Source organism: Musca autumnalis, unplaced genomic scaffold (genome assembly GCF_047663935.1).
Source record: "Musca autumnalis isolate F117 unplaced genomic scaffold, ASM4766393v1 scaffold_3, whole genome shotgun sequence".
NCBI classification, from domain to species: Eukaryota; Metazoa; Arthropoda; class Insecta; order Diptera; family Muscidae; genus Musca; species Musca autumnalis.
The window spans coordinates 58737630-58757612 of record NW_027411866.1 but is presented as its reverse complement, the minus strand read 5'-3'; the positions used below and the strand labels follow the sequence as shown (position 1 = coordinate 58757612).

At 35.1% G+C, this 19983-nt stretch overlaps 1 protein-coding gene across 3 annotated transcripts in view; it reads left to right on the top strand.

The window, feature by feature from the left end:
- The window catches only part of LOC141399714 (WSCD family member GA21586), a 60835-nt gene that overhangs the window by 38963 nt on the left and 1889 nt on the right, over positions 1-19983 (top strand). For 2 of the 3 annotated variants that reach the window (XM_073978933.1, XM_073978932.1), the window contains exons 2-5: positions 10757-10909; positions 10989-11115; positions 11173-11283; positions 11338-11589. In XM_073978933.1, coding sequence (XP_073835034.1) covers positions 10775-10909; positions 10989-11115; positions 11173-11283; positions 11338-11589 — 625 coding nt within the window. In that variant the 5' untranslated portion in view covers positions 10757-10774. Of the gene's footprint in view, positions 1-8339; positions 10026-10756; positions 10910-10988; positions 11116-11172; positions 11284-11337; positions 11590-19983 lie in introns of those variants that run through there. The other variant, XM_073978934.1, reaches the window with a different exon arrangement.

Sequence of the window (19983 nt, the reverse complement as noted above, 5' to 3'; positions counted from 1 at the left end):
AATTGAAAAATCAATACAAAATACATTCCATGAAATGTATATTTATCCACTACAAAGAACTAATGCAAAAGAAGCAAATTAGACAGTATCCTCACTGCACCATGCCCTTGTAAAAATCAAGACTTCTTTCACGTAAAAAGATGTAGTCCGAAATCACTTGCACTCATGATTCAACTACTTTTTTGGCTACAAACATTTTGCTGGGTATGATCAAAAATGTGACTTCGATGAAAGCGCAAAAGTTTTGCACTTTTGTACAGACGATACCTGAAAGAATAGACTGATATAGTCCATTTTGGAAGTGGAGCTAATTTTGGAAGTCAAACTAGTTGGTCGGCGTAAGATTTAGAGCTTTTGGACCAATCCTGTTATAATCATTGACTCACCCACGAAAAATACAATATCGCTGTAAACAAGACCTCAAGTGAATCGATCTATATTCGAACCTACTGTAGGGTCTCGAAAAAATCGAATTGGACTTTGCTCAAGATTTTAGAGAAATATTTTGAAGTCTGGCAAGGGAAGTGTCCAAAATATTGCGAGATCCAAATTTTGGACAAAATCTGTAGATCTGTTCGAGAGTTTTAATGGTTTGGGAAATTGCAGTCATGACATTGTTTTATAAGGAGACAATACAGTCAGTGAATTGCCCAATTTGAATTTCTATATCTCAAAAACAGTTTTTACTGCTAAAACATTTTTTTTAGTTCCATTTGGATAGGGCTTGTGGTTTTCCTGCAAAACGCTCAAAACCTGAAATACCCTAAAAATGCGTTTTATTTTTTTTTTTCATCTATGAACCCAGGTGTAAGCTTCATTCGTTTAAAGTTGTTTCAAGAGCATCGTGATATACAATACAAATAACAGCAGATTTTAATACAATGCCAAATAACCAAAGTTTGAGCATTAATTTCGTTTACAGTTGTTTTCAGCTACAAATACTGATAGGAAAAATTCAGATGGGCATGTTATTTATAGCAGATATTATGTGTGTTCGTTCACTCAAAATTTGTACAAATTGTTACTGGATGTTGTTCGTTTGCTCTACAGGCCAATACAAAAGACCTTGGTGGTTTACAAGAAGTTACTGGACTTGTACAAATTTGTACAAATTATTGAGTAAACGAACACACCTATTATCACTTTATGGTGCACAACAATAAATGTTTCTCCCACTATTTAGCAATAAGTTAATATAATATAGGAATACAAAATACTGATTAAGGCAGTAAATCAATTTCCTAATTGGTTTTCGGGATAAACTCCACGTAAAACCCTTGATATGTCGTACATATTGTCCAATAGACACTTCATTTTATGTACCTCTAATCCGCACGATAATGAATTTGTAATCCTTTTGAATACGAATTCCAAAACACAGGCATGACATAAGGAAGAAATTCAGTTTTATTGGAAGTTTCTCTCAAAGAGCGTACTCAAACAAAAAATTTTAAATATTTCTTCAGACAGCTTGTTGATAAATGATAAAGTACATTTTCAGTACAGAACCTTCAGAACAATATAAGTTTTTATTTGAAATTTCAAAAAAAAAAATTTTCTAGAGAAAAAATCGTAATAATTTGTTAAAGTAGCTCAAAAAATTTTGTCGGACCAAACTATTTGGGGGGGCTGGGCCCCCCGTGACCCCCCTGCGTACGTCCCTGCCCTTAGGGTATTAAAATATAGTTATCAGTGCAATCATGAATAAAAATTCCGTGCAGAATTTGTTTCCTTTCCCAAATTTCACAATTTTTTATTTCCGTATTTATGCTCAAAAAGGGAATATTTTTGTCGATTCGACTAGAATACGCCATAATGAAGCGAATCTAGTACATTTCAACTTTTAACAAATATTGATTTTAAAAGAATTTCACTTTTAAAAATTATTTTCCGTGTGGAAAATTCAGAGGGAAATATTAATGATGGCACCGTATATATTTGTTATATGTTTTTAATAAAATATGAAAGATTTTATGTAATACTAGCTGACCCGGTCCGCGTTGCTGGCCCGTTGTTTGGGTTCTCCGTGTAAACTTTAATTATCTATCCAGTATTGATACACCCATAATTAGGCATCCCTCTAGAAACTTCATAATATAAATCAATGTTTTGACATAAATTCCATATAATGGTATCCCCCAAATTTAAGATATAAAATCTCTTTTATTATACCCTTCACCATAAATCGACAGTTTAAAGCACTTTGTGACCCACATATAATGGTCGGTGCACGTCAATTAACATTGCTATATATTGGATTGTTGGTCTCGGTTGGGGTCGTAATTATTACTGCAAAGAATTGTTGGTATAGGTCCACGTTTTGATATAGCTCCCATAGAACGGTACCGGCTGATTTTCGCTATTTTTGAGAATTTAACATCATTATCACACCGAAATGGCTGAAATCTGGTTTTAATATATTTTAAAGAGGAGAGCATAAATATTCGTATCGACCGAAAGACACGCTTTTTTATTTGCGCTCGGTATGTAACAGTAATAGGTTCACGTTTTGATATAGCTCCCATAAAACAGTACCTCCCGATTTTCGATAGTTCAGAGATATAGCCACTGTTCAGTATACGTCCTCGATTTGATATAGCTCCCTCATTCAGCCCGATCGAACGTAACGCGCTCTATATGCAATAGTGGTAAAATACACCTCCGCGAAATGTATGTTCCTTCGGGATATGTATGGCAACATTTATATAATTCATAAAAAAATTACTTCTATAAATTGTAGTTGTTATTATCGAGATTTTGCTGTATTTAAAAAAATGTATCTTTACCTAGCTATTCCAAGGACTGAAATCAATGCTCATGAAGTTTCACTTCCCACATCTTGAGATTTTATCCGTAATTTTAATATTTTCAAAAATCGAACACGATCGCGGTATTCTGATTCCAATGATGATATTGTATTGTATATCAATAACTTTGTCTGATTTCCAATGGATCTTTCTGGAATTTCTTGTGACATCTCAATTTATCCGGATTTTACTGTATTCCAAAATGTGGAGTTGATCGCGCTGTCCCACTTATTGTTTAGTGTTCAGCGTTTATAGCGTTTTTAGGCACGCTTACAATATTATGTATATTATCTGAAATAATAAATGTTTGCAAATTTTGTGATGACCGCAATATTTCACTTTTCGCGATATTTCACTTCCGCGAAGACCATTCAGGGTCAAGACAGTAATTAAGTAGTATTGCAAACAATCTGTAAACAATACGTTCAAAAATATCATGGACTTCAGATTAAAAAAAAAAAAATTTGAAGGAGAACCTCCGGTCACTACACTTAGCCGTTTTAAATAGCTCACGACCGTGCTATCCCACTTGTTCAAGCTAGTGTTTATATCATTTTTGTGTCACGCTTACTAAAATTATGTATATTAATTGAAATAATTCATTTTTGAAAACTTTGTGATGACCGCGATCATTCAGGGAAAACAATCTGTAAACAATACGTTCAAAAATATCAAAGATTTCAGATTTTCTTAAAAACATTGTGGGGGAGGACCACCAGTCACTACTCCTAGCCGTATAAAAACAGCTTACAACAGTTCTAATTAATTGAAATAATAGATTTTTGAAAATTTTGGGATGACCGCGATTTTCACTTCCGCGACGACCATTCAGGGTCAAGACTGTAATTACCATAGCATTGCAAACAATTTGTAAACAATATATTAAAAGGTATCTTGAATTTCGCGGGTTTCTTAAAAAAAATTGTGGGGAGGACCACCGGTCACTACACTTAGCGTGATAAAAAAATAGATTACGACCTATTCTCAGACCTAAAAACTCCACATACAAAATTTCATAAGATTTCCCAATCAATTTTTCGGAATTTCTATATAGTGACATCTCAAGTCTTCGGGATTTTACTGTATTCCAAAATATGGCGTTGACCGCGTTATCCCACATATTGAAGCCAGTGTTTTAGCGGTTTTGTAGTCACGCTTCCTAAAATTAGGTATATTATCTGAAATAATACATTTTTGAATAATTTGGGATGACCGCGATATTTCACTTCCGCGACGACCATTCAAAAAAATATATAGCCTATTTTCACCACCGGTGTTCCCAGTACATTATCTGAAATTTTCAAGAAAATCTATTCAGCCGTTTTTGAGTCTATTCGGAACATACAAACATACAAACAAACAAACATACTAACATACACACATTGCCTTTTATATATTAGACTAGCTGACCCGGTCCGCGTTGCTGGCCCGTTGTTTGGGTTCTCCGTGTAAACTTTAATTATCTATCCAGTATTGATACACCCATAATTAGGCATCCCTCTAGAAACTTCATAATATAAATCAATGTTTTGACATAAATTCCATATAATGGTATCCCCCAAATTTAAGATATAAAATCTCTTTTATTATACCCTTCACCATAAATCGACAGTTTAAAGCACTTTGTGACCCACATATAATGGTCGGTGCACGTCAATTAACATTGCTATATATTGGATTGTTGGTCTCGGTTGGGGTCGTAATTATTACTGCAAAGAATTGTTGGTATAGGTCCACGTTTTGATATAGCTCCCATAGAACGGTACCGGCTGATTTTCGCTATTTTTGAGAATTTAACATCATTATCACACCGAAATGGCTGAAATCTGGTTTTAATATATTTTAAAGAGGAGAGCATAAATATTCGTATCGACCGAAAGACACGCTTTTTTATTTGCGCTCGGTATGTAACAGTAATAGGTTCACGTTTTGATATAGCTCCCATAAAACAGTACCTCCCGATTTTCGATAGTTCAGAGATATAGCCACTGTTCAGTATACGTCCTCGATTTGATATAACTCCCTCATTCAGCCCGATCGAACGTAACGCGCTCTATATGCAATAGTGGTAAAATACACCTCCGCGAAATGTATGTTCCTTCGGGATATGTATGGCAACATTTATATAATTCATAAAAAAATTACTTCTATAAATTGTAGTTGTTATTATCGAGATTTTGCTGTATTTAAAAAAATGTATCTTTACCTAGCTATTCCAAGGACTGAAATCAATGCTCATGAAGTTTCACTTCCCACATCTTGAGATTTTATCCGTAATTTTAATATTTTCAAAAATCGAACACGATCGCGGTATTCTGATTCCAATGATGATATTGTATTGTATATCAATAACTTTGTCTGATTTCCAATGGATCTTTCTGGAATTTCGATCTTGTGACATCTCAATTTATCCGGATTTTACTGTATTCCAAAATGTGGAGTTGATCGCGCTGTCCCACTTATTGTTTAGTGTTCAGCGTTTATAGCGTTTTTTAGGCACGCTTACAAAATTATGTATATTATCTGAAATAATAAATGTTTGCAAATTTTGTGATGACCGCAATATTTCACTTTTCGCGATATTTCACTTCCGCGAAGACCATTCAGGGTCAAGACAGTAATTAAGTAGTATTGCAAACAATCTGTAAACAATACGTTCAAAAATATCATGGACTTCAGATTAAAAAAAAATTTTTTTGAAGGAGAACCTCCGGTCACTACACTTAGCCGTTTTAAATAGCTCACGACCGTGCTATCCCACTTGTTCAAGCTAGTGTTTATATCATTTTTGTGTCACGCTTACTAAAATTATGTATATTAATTGAAATAATACATTTTTGAAAACTTTGTGATGACCGCGATCATTCAGGGAAAACAATCTGTAAACAATACGTTCAAAAATATCAAAGATTTCAGATTTTCTTAAAAACATTGTGGGGGAGGACCACCAGTCACTACTCCTAGCCGTATAAAAACAGCTTACAACAGTTCTAATTAATTGAAATAATAGATTTTTGAAAATTTTGGGATGACCGCGATTTTCACTTCCGCGACGACCATTCAGGGTCAAGACTGTAATTACCATAGCATTGCAAACAATTTGTAAACAATATATTAAAACGTATCTTGAATTTCGCGGGTTTCTTAAAAAAAATTGTGGGGAGGACCACCGGTCACTACACTTAGCGTGATAAAAAAATAGATTACGACCTATTCTCAGACCTAAAAACTCCACATACAAAATTTCATAAGATTTCCCAATCGATTTTTCGGAATTTCTATATAGTGACATCTCAAGTCTTCGGGATTTTACTGTATTCCAAAATATGGCGTTGACCGCGTTATCCCACATATTGAAGCCAGTGTTTTAGCGGTTTTGTAGTCACGCTTCCTAAAATTAGGTATATTATCTGAAATAATACATTTTTGAATAATTTGGGATGACCGCGATATTTCAATTCCGCGACGACCATTCAAAAAAATAGATAGCCTATTTTCACCACCGGTGTTCCCAGTACATTATCTGAAATTTTCAAGAAAATCTATTCAGCCGTTTTTGAGTCTATTCGGAACATACAAACATACAAACAAACAAACATACTAACATACACACATTGCCTTTTATATATTAGATTCAATATTTCCTTAGTCTTAATTTCTAGCTCATTTGTTATTCTATCAGACAATTTTGGCCGAGCAGAACCTGTCAACATATTTGGATACATACATTTTGACATTTCTGATTGAGTTTTTGAACAAATTTGTATTAAAAAGCAACTTATGTTGTAATAAGTAGGCTGGGTTATAGGAAATTATCTAAGTCTTTTAGTCCAGATTTATTGCTGTGGCGGAATAATAACTAATTACATGATAATCTGCTAAGAAATCGACATTTAACGGCAATAAACTTAATATAGAACACTTTTTGATGACTTTCCAAATTTAATTTGATGATTTTTGTCAAAAAAATTACTTGCATATTTTGCATATTTTTTGCATATTTTGTGCATATGCAAAATATGCAAAAAAATAAAAAAAATGAGCCTGTCATTGCATTCAGTTTTCTTCAAAACGAATTTTGGTCCAATCAGAATTTTCGTATCTTTATTAATAAAAAATATGCAAATATGCAAAATCCGATGTCTACTCATAATGAAATTTAGCGGGGGAAATTTTTGTCTTTGACACCATTTGCCAAAACTTTGATGAAGTACGACATTACCCCAAAATGTTTTTCTAATTTGCATATTTCTGGAGTTAAGGTAAGATATAGAGTTTTGGTGTATTCTAGGACCTATAGTAAAAATTGATGGCGAAGAAATTTGTATAATATTTTGATCCGATAAGATCACATTTTATAGGTGGAGAGACCAAAAAGACCCCTTAAATGACCGCCTGAGGGTTAAATAATATGAAAAATGTAATCAGCGAAAAACATAAGAACCAAAGGTTGGGTCAAAATCCATTCATTTTTAGTGTTTTGGCCAGGTCTTTCGGCAAATCGGACACTGTGCAACGCCATTGATGGAAAATATATTTCATTGAATAGGTAGAGTAAGTAAGCTATGCTTGATTTAGCTAATCCAGTGGAGTTTCATACAATATATCGCACCTCCGCATTTTATTAAAAAAAACACAAATGATAAACATCACCCACTGGAAAAATCTCCCATTATTTTGAATACTCCTTCATCATGTTTTTGTCTCTACTTAAAAATAAAAAATGTTGAGTCCCTATCCTTTTTTGAACAGGTTGTTGTTGTAACAGTGTTTGTTATTATGTTTGTATGTTCGTTCGTCTGTTCAATCTGGCTCTGGGTCTATATCCAGTTCCAGGAAAGTGGCTGCTTCGATGGGATCCACAGATCCACTGGAGTTAGATGAGTATGTTTGCCTGGGCAGTTGAAAAGACGTTTTGTGTCGTGCGGGCCCATGCCACATACTGGGCAGATGTCTTGCACGACGCGGTCGATTTCCGCCCAATAAGAATTTAGGCGACTGCAATATCCCGAGCGTAGTTGAGCCAAAACTACTCTAGTTTGTCGTGACAGCTGACGCTCCTCAGCTGCAATAGATGGGGGATATATTTCGAGGACTTTATTCACACTATAATTGCTTAAGGCCTTGGCAACTGCATCCGTGTGAAAACTATTTAAACCTGCTTGTTGATCTAGGGTTTCTCTCCTGTATCGTTGGACCTCTCCCTCCAGAGCGAGCATGGATATCCTTCCTGATCTGCCTGAATGTGCCGGGCCTACCCACAAGATGTTGATTGGGATGGCTCACACGGTAATATCCAAGCAGGTACTGCAACGAAAGCATCTCATTGTGTTGCTTTACTAGAAGAATCTTTGCCTCCTCATGTAGATGGTCTACTGAAGATTTGAGGAGGCACCCTGTTGCTGGCGGTATTCTGGCAAGTTTGGCGGTATTCTGGCATATTCCTCGAATGGAAAAAGGTGGTAAAATCGGTTAAATAGTTGTTCAGTCTCTCACAGATGTCATCAGGATAGGTACCCGACGCCAGGATCGTGCAATCATCCGCATACGTTACGATCTCGATGCCGTCTGTAGGGGACGGAATACAGGAGAGGTAGAGGTTAAACAGTTCCTGAGATATCACCCCACATTGGGGAACTCCCTGTTTCACTCTACGGGGTTTGGACTTCTTGTTCCTGAATTCCACGTACGCCTGGCGTCCACACATATAATTGACTATCCAACATTTCAAGCTTGGCCGGAGGGTTGTCTGCTCAGTGTTCTCAAACAGCGTGGAATGCCTTACTGTATCAAAGGCTTTTGATAAGTCAAACGCCACCATCACTGTTCTATCGCACGGCCGTCTCTGGTTGAGTCCTTAACAAATATGTGTGGTAATGGCGTGCAGAACAGTTGTCGTGCTGTGCTGCTTACGGAATCCATGCTGATGATCGGCAACCTGATAGCTATTTCTTATACTGGGGAGGACTAAGGCCTCAAGGGTCTTTGCTACGGGCGACAAAAGCGAAATCGGCCTGTACGATTCACTTTTGCTGGCATCCTTGTCGGATTTCCGTAGTGGGACCACCCTGCCCATTTTCCAGACTTCGGAAACAATGAGGGTGGATAGCGACAAGATGAGAACTTTAGTGATCCATGGGAAATGACGGGTTGCCAGGTAACGTCATTTGTCAGACCAGGTGACACGATGGTTATGTCTGGCGAGCTGTGACTCTCTCCTCTAATTCTAGTAGGGGCGTCCTCATTGACCGTGCAAAACGTAGATCTGCCAATCTGCTCAGCCAGCGCTGTACCCCTCTCGTCGTTTCCGTCCCCCAGGACCAGATGATTATGACCTTCCAAAAGCGGGCTAATGTTAGGCACGTAATCTGAGATACAGATATTTCTCGGCGGGATGTATACATTCAGCAACTCTATCTCGGCAGTTCCACACCTGACTGCTACCCCCATACATTTCATGTACGGGTCATTAGAGACAGGCTCAAGCGAGATAGGTCTGTATTGGACAGACTGGTGCAATAGGAATGCTAATCCCCCACCTCCACTTCTGGTGCGATCCTTCCTTAGCACGTTGTAACCATCGCAACGTTGTAAGCTTCAGTTGTTGGTGAGCTTGGTTTCTTGCACCGCAGCGACCTTGATATTCCTCCGACTCATGATATCTACTATTTTCTCGATCTTACTTCGGAGTCCATTGCAATTAAATTGCAAAAAGGATACAATTTCCGGGATTGGGACAACAACGGCTGGTGTTAAAGGCTGCATTTGCGGTTGTTGTCGAGAGGACTGCGGGGAGTCTCATAATCAGACGACGAGGGAGTTTCGTAATCCGATGACGACTCACTGGGGACTGTATTCACACAGCATGTAGCAACATAGTCCCTGTCGTAGTCCCTCACGTGAACAAGTCCAGAGCAACCCCTTAGATTAACCCACTCCTGACATCTATTGCATCTCACCGAAGGCTGGATGTGGGTGAAGATGCAGATGTGACAAACCGAGCACAAATATATTGGTCCTGGGTTTTCCTCCGTCCCGGCACGGACCAAAAGTATTCGGAGCAGCCATTCCGGGATATGCTGCTTCCAACACCGAAAAACTAAACAAATACAACCATATGTACACTGAGGTGGCAGTCGCTGGCCAGAACAATGATGTTGTGTAGTTCCGGGTCAATCCGGTACAAAGAACCCGCTGCCGTGGGATTGTTTTGAACAGGTAGGATATGTCAATGAAATCGACATAATTCACAATCATCATATAGCATATTCTAAACCGAACTTTATCTTTAACTAGTAAAATAACAAATTCTTGTATTCAAGGCGTGTTTTTCGGTAAAAACATTAATGTATGTATATATGCAATGGAATTGCCAATTTAAATCCCCTGGATTTAATAAGTTCAGTACAATGTAGACGTATTATTACATCAATAGATCAATCATCAAACTTAAATAAAATTTAATCTCAGATATTTTCTCACAAATTAGTTTGGATTCCTAAGTGGCGATATGAATTAAATAACAGGAAATTTACAATCATTTATTTTATTTATTATTTATATATTGATATTAAATTCACAATTCCATTACATATAGGTAAAATAAATTCTCGTGGAGGATATGCTTTCAAATAAGTTTAAAAGCATCTCCTGATATTAAATTCACATCGCGCCTTAATCAATATGTCCTTAGGAATCCGAGCTGATTTGTGAGAAAATATCTGAGATTAAAATTTATTTAAGTTTGATGATTGATCTATTGATGTAATAATACGTCTACAGGGACTTGTTTTCTTAATCCTACAAACTTTTTCCAGACTTGTCATACAAAATAAAAATTGCAAACACCTTTTATAAACGTATTAAAAATTTACGCATAACAAAGTTTACAAAAAAACTCCACAAACAAAGAAAATAAATTAACTTAACTTTTGCCCTTTTTGTTTTAGTAATGAAAAAGAGGCGGTATGGCATTACAAGGTTGGCGACTTTGCGGCGTAACGGTAACAATAGTTATATACATTGGAGGTGTTCTCTTTCTCTCTATGAATAATGTTCCTGGCTCACATTCTAGACGAATACGTACTGAACGTTTTGCAGAGGTAAGAAAACAATGTTACTGAACAGAAAGGGTCAGAACGGGTTTTGTTAATGTTTGTTTCTCCATGTTTTCAATTTTAGTTTCCTAATTATCGAAATCAAAAACATGGCATTAATCAAAAGATGACAATTAGATGGTGCAAAGAACTAAGATATATGCAACCAGAGCTTCCAGCCGAACCTGCAAATGCAGCTTCCGAATTTAATAGTAAGATTTCGTAAGTTATTAGATTATTCATGTATTTGCTATGTTTTTTATCTATAGATCCAAACATTAGCGATAATGATGATAACACGAAGACTGGATTAACTGCATTGGCGTCTTTTCCGGGAAGCGGCAATACATGGCTAAGATATTTACTGCAACAGTCAACAGGTACATTTTACATATTCAATAGTTGTGTGTAAAAACTAACTGATTTACTTGCAGGTATCTTGACTGGAAGTATTTACAAAGACTACGGACTACTAAAGACCGGATTTCCGGGTGAAAATGTCTGCAACAGTTCTGTGTTACTAGTCAAAACTCATGAATGGGGTCCCAAAGCTTGGGCCCCGTTTTCCAAGGCTATATTATTAGTTAGAGATCCTGAAAAGGCAATTATTGCTGAATTTAACAGACAAAGTGGAGGACATGTTGGATTCGCTTCTCCAGATCGCTACAAAAGAACAAAAGGCAAATGTATGTTTCATCAAATTTAGGATGTTCTTAGAATTATTTCAGAAACTTTTGGGAGGGACTTATTTCAATGATTTGTATTTTTAATTTAAACCCGTTTAAAAAAACTGTTTTCATTCGAAATAACGATTGTCTATGATTTGGTTATCTTCAGCCCCTAACTAGGCGTTTACACCAGACAGTTTGTCTTCAAATACAACTCTGATTTACTAACACATACATACATTTATCGGCTGTCTTCCAGCTGTCCATCATTTTTTCACAGACAGTCGGGTTAACAAATTTTTGACATTTTTGTAAAAGGAGGTGTTTATATACACTTTCATACGGGCAAAATGTGCCTCATCGAAATAATGGTTTTAGACCCCAAGTTTGTTTGGACGAAATCCGTTTCAGACAATTTGGATTCGATTTAGCAATGTCCGTCCGTCTGTCTGGCTGGTTGGTGTGCACGATAACTCTCGATCGGATCAACCGATTCAAACCAAATGTTGGGTATCGTAATATTTTGCCTAAACTTAGTTTATGTTCGAAGATGAGCCATATCGGTCCACTCCTTCGGGTGTCTCCCCCACAAAAGTTCGGAAAATGTGTGCGAGCGATAACTCTTGAAGGGAGTGATTGATTTGATCCATACTTTGCACATCGTGAAACCAGACTTAGATGAGGACTCAATCGGTCCACTCCTTCGGGTACCTCCCACACAAAATTTAGGATCAGTTCAGTTTAAGACCTACTCTCGAATGACTTTGATTTTTATTTTTTAAGTTTTTGCCTTTTTAGGAGCGAAGGCCATTATTTGTGAGATTTAATTAATTTAATTAATCGAGCTTTTTATGACCTAAGGAGATTACATTGAAAAATTGATATCTAGCGAAGTCCTACACACACATCAACCGCTATGCGACGATCGTTTCGTTAGCTGGTTAGGCTAACATCCTCAGGCATATTAGATGTTGTTGTTGCTAGACAATTTTCGCAATTTGGAGCCCCTATTTATACAGCCAAGATTGCAAATTTGCTGTTGGGAATTTCAAATTGAAGCTTTTTATTTCCAAAGACGACTCATTTGTCCCCCTTCTATTCCAGAAATCAATTTTTCAATATTACATTCATATTAAGTGTGTCTGCGTACTCGATAATTTGTAATAATTATTACAAATTATTACTAGACATCGGATTTTAGCATGTTTTTTATTTCTTATCCGATTGGACTCAAATTTTGGATCTAGGCGTTTTGAGGGTCAATTTTTCGATATTTGGGGTCATATCAAAAATATGCAAAAAATATGCAAAATATATGCAAAAAATATGCAAAATATATGCAAAAAATATGCAAAATATGCAAAAAATATGCTAAATATGCAAGTGTTTTTTTGACAAAAATCGTCAATTAAACTTGGAAAATCATCAAAAAAGCATTCTAAATTATGTTTTTTGACGTTTAACACAGTTTTTTGCAGATTATTATGTTATTGAGACTCTCCAGATATTCCGCCACAGCAATAAATCTAGACTAACAAGACTTAAATCAGTTTTCACAAGCTAAGAAAATGTCAAATAACCCATCATTCCTATTACAACATAATTTGCTTCCTATACAAATGTAGATAGATAATGGAAAAATTTCAAAAACTCAATCAGAAATGTCAAAATCAACGTGTCCAAATATTGTGATAGTTTCTAATCGGCCAAAATTGTCTAGCAGAAAAACAAAGGAGCTAGAGTTAGTCATCGCTATTTTTGTTTAGATAAAAGCGCAATTTTTTCTAGTTTTTGGAAAAAGTGTTCGTTTTTTAGCAAAAAATGGGAAAAAGTACTAAAGTACCATTTACGATTCCAGGTTCTGGAATATAACTATAATTAGAAGTATACGTTTTGAATATCCACATATTAGATTTTAATATATTTATAGTGTTTAGTTCTTTATTCAGTTTATACAGACATAAATTGGCAATTTTTGTTCTTTATGGTCAAAAAGCTTCTTTGGAAAAATGCTCTAACTGCAGCTTTAATATTGATGACATGGTTTTAGTTTAATGCACTAAAAATACATAATTTTGTAATTTCGGTCTATATTGTACGCATAATGCAGAATTGGAAAATGTTCACTCCTCGGCGAAAAGTAATGCATTATTGTTATACCCATCCACGATGAATAATAAGAAAAATGAAGAACGTCCAATGATTAGTGCAATATGACATCACTTAGAAAAACCACACAATAGAGTGGTAGTGGTAAAATAAGTCAAAAACCTTGGAATTGTCTTTAAAATGGCAAACCCACTCACATATTTCTGCTAGAAAAGTATTTGGAATGCTAAAAAATATAGTTCATTCATTCCTGCTACAGGAAAACAATTTTGATAACACAGTCGAAAAGTCATAACCCTTTTGTATACACAATTGTTTAATTTATACCTGTCCGTGTACTCGATAATTTGTACTAATTATTACCCATGGTGTAAAAAAGAAGGTGATACAATAATAGCAACCTATGTCTTCATTTGCTGTCAAAACATATTTTTAATCAAAAATAAATAACAAATATTTCGCTTCTATAAAAAATATCTGTGTACAACATCTTTGTTTAAGCTTCGCGAATAATATTTTAACGTTTTCTTCTAGCTTTTGTGGATATTTCGCGCAAACAAAATTTGACAGCAAATGAAGACTACAACCTAACGTCAACTATTGGATCACCTTGTTAAATTCGCCTTGTTATTACCAATGCTTTGAATTTTGACAGTTGTTTAATGGAGAAGTTGGTAAAAAAATTGTTTCAGCAATATTTAGTAAAAATTATCGATTACAAGGACAAACCTTTCATGACACATTAGTCTTGTTGTATAGGATATAAATAAATATATTAAGAAAAATATTCGCGCAATATTGTCATTAAAGTTGCCAAATGCACTATACACCTAAAAGGCAAACATGTTAAGGAATATTAATTTACAAAACGATGAAATTATGCATCTGTCTCTAGGTTTGCTTACATCCTGATGTAAACTTTAAAAACGCCATATTTCTAGCACTACTTTCACAATCTGATTGGCTTTTTCTTTTTCCGGATTTTCGAGTAGAAAAATCTCATAGTTTTTACACGTAGAGCACTTTCATTTAAGTGTTCGTAATTAGCAGTTACAATTTAAAAAAGTATTATTATATAACTTCCACGAGTGATTTAATAATATAAAATAATTTATTTTCCTTACAATTCGTTAATCCGAACATTTTGATAATTCGGACACCACCGAAACCTGTGGTGTAGGGATTATCGCGAATCAACTGTATATATGGGAGCAATATCCAAATCTGAATCAATTCTTACCAAAATAGGGATCGCTCTAGGGCCAAAAAATCCCCAATTTTTATGCGAAGTGGTGTATAAATGTGACCTGTGCTTTATTTTCAAAAAGACATGGCGAGATGGATAAGTGCGAATCTATGCAGATCATCAAAAGGAACTGTGGGTCTATTTCGTTTCATTTTGCATGTTGCAAACGCATTCACTAAGACATAATACCCTTAGGGTATTAAAATATAGTTATCAGTGCAATCATGAATAAAAATTCCGTGCAGAATTTGTTTCCTTTCCCCAATTTCACAATTTTTTATTTCCGTATTTATGCTCAAAAAGGGAATATTTTTGTCGATTCGACTAGTATACGCCATAATGAAGCGAATCTAGTACTTTTCAACTTTTAACAAATATTGATTTTAAAAGAATTTCACTTTTAAAAATTATTTTCCGTGTGGAAAATTCCGAGGGAAATATTCATGATGGCACCGTATATATTTGTTATATGTTTTTAATAAAATATGAAAGATTTTATGTAATATTCAATATTTCCTTAGTCTTAATTTCTAGCTCATTTGTTATTCTGTCAGACAATTTTGGCCGAGCAGAACCTATCAACATATTTGGATACATACATTTTGACATTTCTGATTGAGTTTTTGAACAAATTTGTATTAGAAAGCAACTTATGTTGTAATAAGAAGGCTGTGTTATAGGAAATTTTCTAAGACTTTTAGTCCAGATTTATTGCTGTGGCGGAATAATAACTAATAACATGATAATTTGCTAAGAAATCGACGTTTAACGGCAATAAACTTAATATAGAACACTTTTTGATGACTTTCCAAATTTAATTTGATGATTTTTGTCAAAAAAAATTACTTGCATATTTTGCATATTTTTTGCATATTTTGCATATTTTTTGCATATTTTGCATATTTTGTGCATATGCAAAATATGCAAATATGCAAAAAAATAAAAAATATGAGCCTGTCATTGCATTCAGTTTTCTTCAAAACGAATTTTGGTCCAATCAGAATTTTCGTATCTTTATTAATAAAAAATATGCAAATATGCAATATCCGATGTCTAATTATTACTGAATGTTGTTTTTTTACACAAATGTTCAGTAAAAGAGAATGAATTGAGAAACTTGTTTTGAAATTTTTATTACTGAGAACTTATAATTTTTACTGAAAGAATTTTGTTCAGTAACATTTTGTAGCTTTAGGCAGTTGTCAAAGTTTAAAATATTCAAATATCATAATCGTAAATATTAATCAAAATGAAAAATTTTACTGAATGTTGTCTTTTTACTTTTTTTCTTTTGAAAGAGTATAAAATGCTTTACTCTCTAAAAAGTTACTGAGTAATATTTACTGAGAAAGTACAAGGACAAACCTATTACAGCCAATGGTTTTTTCCATCGTATACTGTATATGTCTTTCACATCGAAAGATTTTTTTAATGGATTGTGGTTCAGAACTCTAAGACGTCGACAACATTGTCTGTTAGTTGCCGACGACCCAGGTTCTAATCCCAGCCGGGCTCAACTGAATTTTTATTTTTTAAGTTTTTGCCTTTTTGAAGCAACTTGCATTCGATGTCTCAATTACGACGGTAAAAGTTATTTCAGGGGCAACTCCATACTTCTTTAGAAAACAGACCGAAAGGTGTAAATAACCCCTATGGCACCATAAGTAGTGGTTGGAGAGCAACCGATTTGGTCCAAAATTTGGCCTTCGTCATATTTTGTCCAAACTTAGTTTTACTTCGAAGATGGCAATACCGGTCTACAAATTCCCAATATTTTAGAAATGTCACTAAAATGGTATGCACGATATTTTTCGAACGGGGCTACCAATTTGGTCCAAACTTTGGATCTCCTAATATTTTGTCCAAATTTAGCTTAACTTCTAAAATTGTCCATATCGTTCCTCTCCTTAGGGAACCTCCCACACAAAAGTTCAACATTTGTATATTAGTGTAGTATAGGGTCTGTTCGAAGATCCTTTGAAAATGTATACCGATGCTGTTCGTTGTGGTCCTGTTTAGAGCGATATTATGTTTTTCGTGGACATATTGGACCATTCTTCCATTCTTCCTGGCATATTGGACCACAAGTTATACGATGACAAACTGAAATGACTAGTGGGCGCGAAATCTATCGGTCCTTTGGGTATGACAATGGTTTCTTGGCCAGTGTATAACTTTTCAAATTGTTTTCAAAATTTCTTCTGCGAACTAATCTAGGGCGTATATCGGAAATAAGAGCCCCAACTAATTCTTTTAAGTTCCTATTCGCATTATTTTTAAAGTTTCCCCAACGTTTTTAGCCACAATGTGCCGATGACCTCAAGGGATTTACACCAGAATGTATTGTGTTTACCAATATTCGGTTGTTTAACTATTTTATTATTCGGCAAACATAAGAACGGATGATACTAAACCATTTTTCGAATTAATATTTTACTATTTAAATTTTTGTATAAGGGAAACATTTTGATTTGAGGGTATTTTGATATGACATAACATGCCCCAAAACAAAAAATTTAAGTCAAAAGTACAGCTAATTAAAACCGATAAGACTACAATTGTTAATAATAGTTCGTTCTTGCTTTTGTTTTGCAAATCCCATTCTCAAGGATCAGTCAAAATGTTTGTTGTTATCCCATCCAACCACAAAGTACTGAAACTCTCTGTTGAAAACTCTCTGTACATAACAAAGAACAACTGGGCACAAAATATTGCATTTTAAAAAATTGCAACGGATCCAAAAATTGATTTAATGCGAAATCCTGGTTTTGTTGCTCTTGATATGCACAACACTGTATATATAAATATCATATATATCATCTTTGTGTTTATTTCAGCTTGAGTCCATATTTTGTTGTAATTCAATTGTTTGAATAACAACAAAATATTTAAAAGTGGATATGAAATTGATTAGTTGCGGGCGAAGGGTAGGGAATACTATAGTTTCAGTTGTCACCAAACAACTTCATCAGTTCCCTTTTTCGCCGACTCTGTATCGATAAACAGGTCAATAAAGCCATCTAGCAAATTAAATAAAATGAGAAATTTGCTGTATGGCCCTAAAGCTGTTTACTCTACAATTTGAGTCGAACTAAAGAATTTCATATCCACCACTGTTTTTATGTCGTCTTTGCTTCGCAAAGAATACGAACATAGGAATGTTGCTTCAATAAGCGGGGGTAAAAACAACAAGAAAGTTGTTTTTGCATTACGCATTGGTCAACAAGGCCGTGCTGATGCCTATTATTGTTGTTGGCGTTTTTTATTGTTGGACTGCAGAATTTTACATCTTTGTGTTTATTTCAGCTTGAATCCATATTTTGTTGTAATTCAATTGTTTGAATAACAACAAAATATTTTAAAGTGGATATGAAATTGATTAGTTGCGGGCGAAGGGTAGGGAATACTATAGTTTCAGTTGTCACCAAACAACTTCATCAGTTCCCTTTTTCGCCGACTCTGTATCGATAAACAGGTCATAGAGTTGTGTAGTTCCGGAACGAACTAGTTCCAAGGAACTATTCCGGACAAGGAACTATTGGAACTATATCCGGCTCTTTCATTTATATAGTTCCTTTAATTCATATAGTTCCAGCTCCAGCCGTGCATATAATTCCTTTCATTTATATAATTCATTTTCTTTTTCGATCTTTCACGTTCGGTTCCTTGTTGTTGTTGTTGTAACAGTGTTTTTGTTATGTTTATTTGTTCGTTCCTCGTTCGGTTCCTTCATCATTCATATGCGGCCACATTGTTAAATAAACGTAAATCACATCCTCGTTACATTGCTGCAATTTATTTATTTGTATGTCAATTAATCCACCAAAAGATAAAAACAAAAAGAAAGAGAAAGATTCGTTAAACTACTTCATTCACGGAACTATTTGGAATGAAGGAAATAAAAAGAACGAGGAACGAGAAAGATGCATTGAACTATATCGATGATCTCGGAACTATTTGGAACGAAGGAAGTAGAGAGAACGATGAAAGAGAAAGATTCATTGAACTATATCGCGTTCGGAACTATGGAACTATATTAAGGAACTAGTTCCTTTTGGCAAAAGAAACTAGAAAGATCGATCCGCTCCAGGAACTATATTGCCCAACTCTAACAGGTCAATAAAGCCATCTAGCAAATTAGATAAAATGAGAAATTTGCTGTATGGCCCTAAAGCTGTTTACCCTACAATTTGAGTCGAACTAAAGAATTTCATATCCACCACTGTTTTTATGTCGTCTTTGCTTCGCAAAGAATACGAACGTAGGAATGTTGCTTCAATAAGCGGGGGTAAAAACAACAAGAAAGTTGTTTTTGCATTACGCATTGGTCAACAAGGCCGTGCTGATGCCTATTATTGTTGTTGGCGTTCTTTATTGTTGGACTGCAGAATTTTACATCTTTGTGTTTATTTCAGCTTGAGTCCATATTTTGTTGTTATTCAAACAATTGAATTACAACAAAATATGAACTCAAGCTGAAATAAACACAAATATGTAAAATTCTGCAGTCCAACAATAAAAAACGCCAACAACAATAATAGGCATTAGGGATAGGTAAGTCGACTTTCGGTTAATCGTTTAATCGCCTTTTTGCAGTCAAAAATCTAAAAATCGTAGTCTACTTTTGTCTGGAGGGAAAATCGCATAATCGATTATCTTGTGATCGATTTTCGAGTTTGCCCATAGATTGTGGACTTGGCGGTTTTACACTTTTGGCGGTTTTACAGTTTCAAAAGAAAACTCGAAAATCGACGAATAGTCGATTATAATCGATTTTCTGCGGTTATGAAAAAGTCGAAAGTCGAGTTTTAAAACAACTGAAATAATCGCAAGACCGAAAAATCGCATTTTTAGTTTTAGACCAAAATCGAAAAGTCGAAAAATCGATTATTGCTTTCCATTACCTATCCCTAATAGGCATCAGCACGGCCTTGTTGACCAATGCGTAATGCAAAAACAACTTTCTTGTTGTTTTTACCCCCGCTTATTGAAGCAACATTCCTACGTTCGTATTCTTTGCGAAGCAAAGACGACATAAAAACAGTGGTGGATATGAA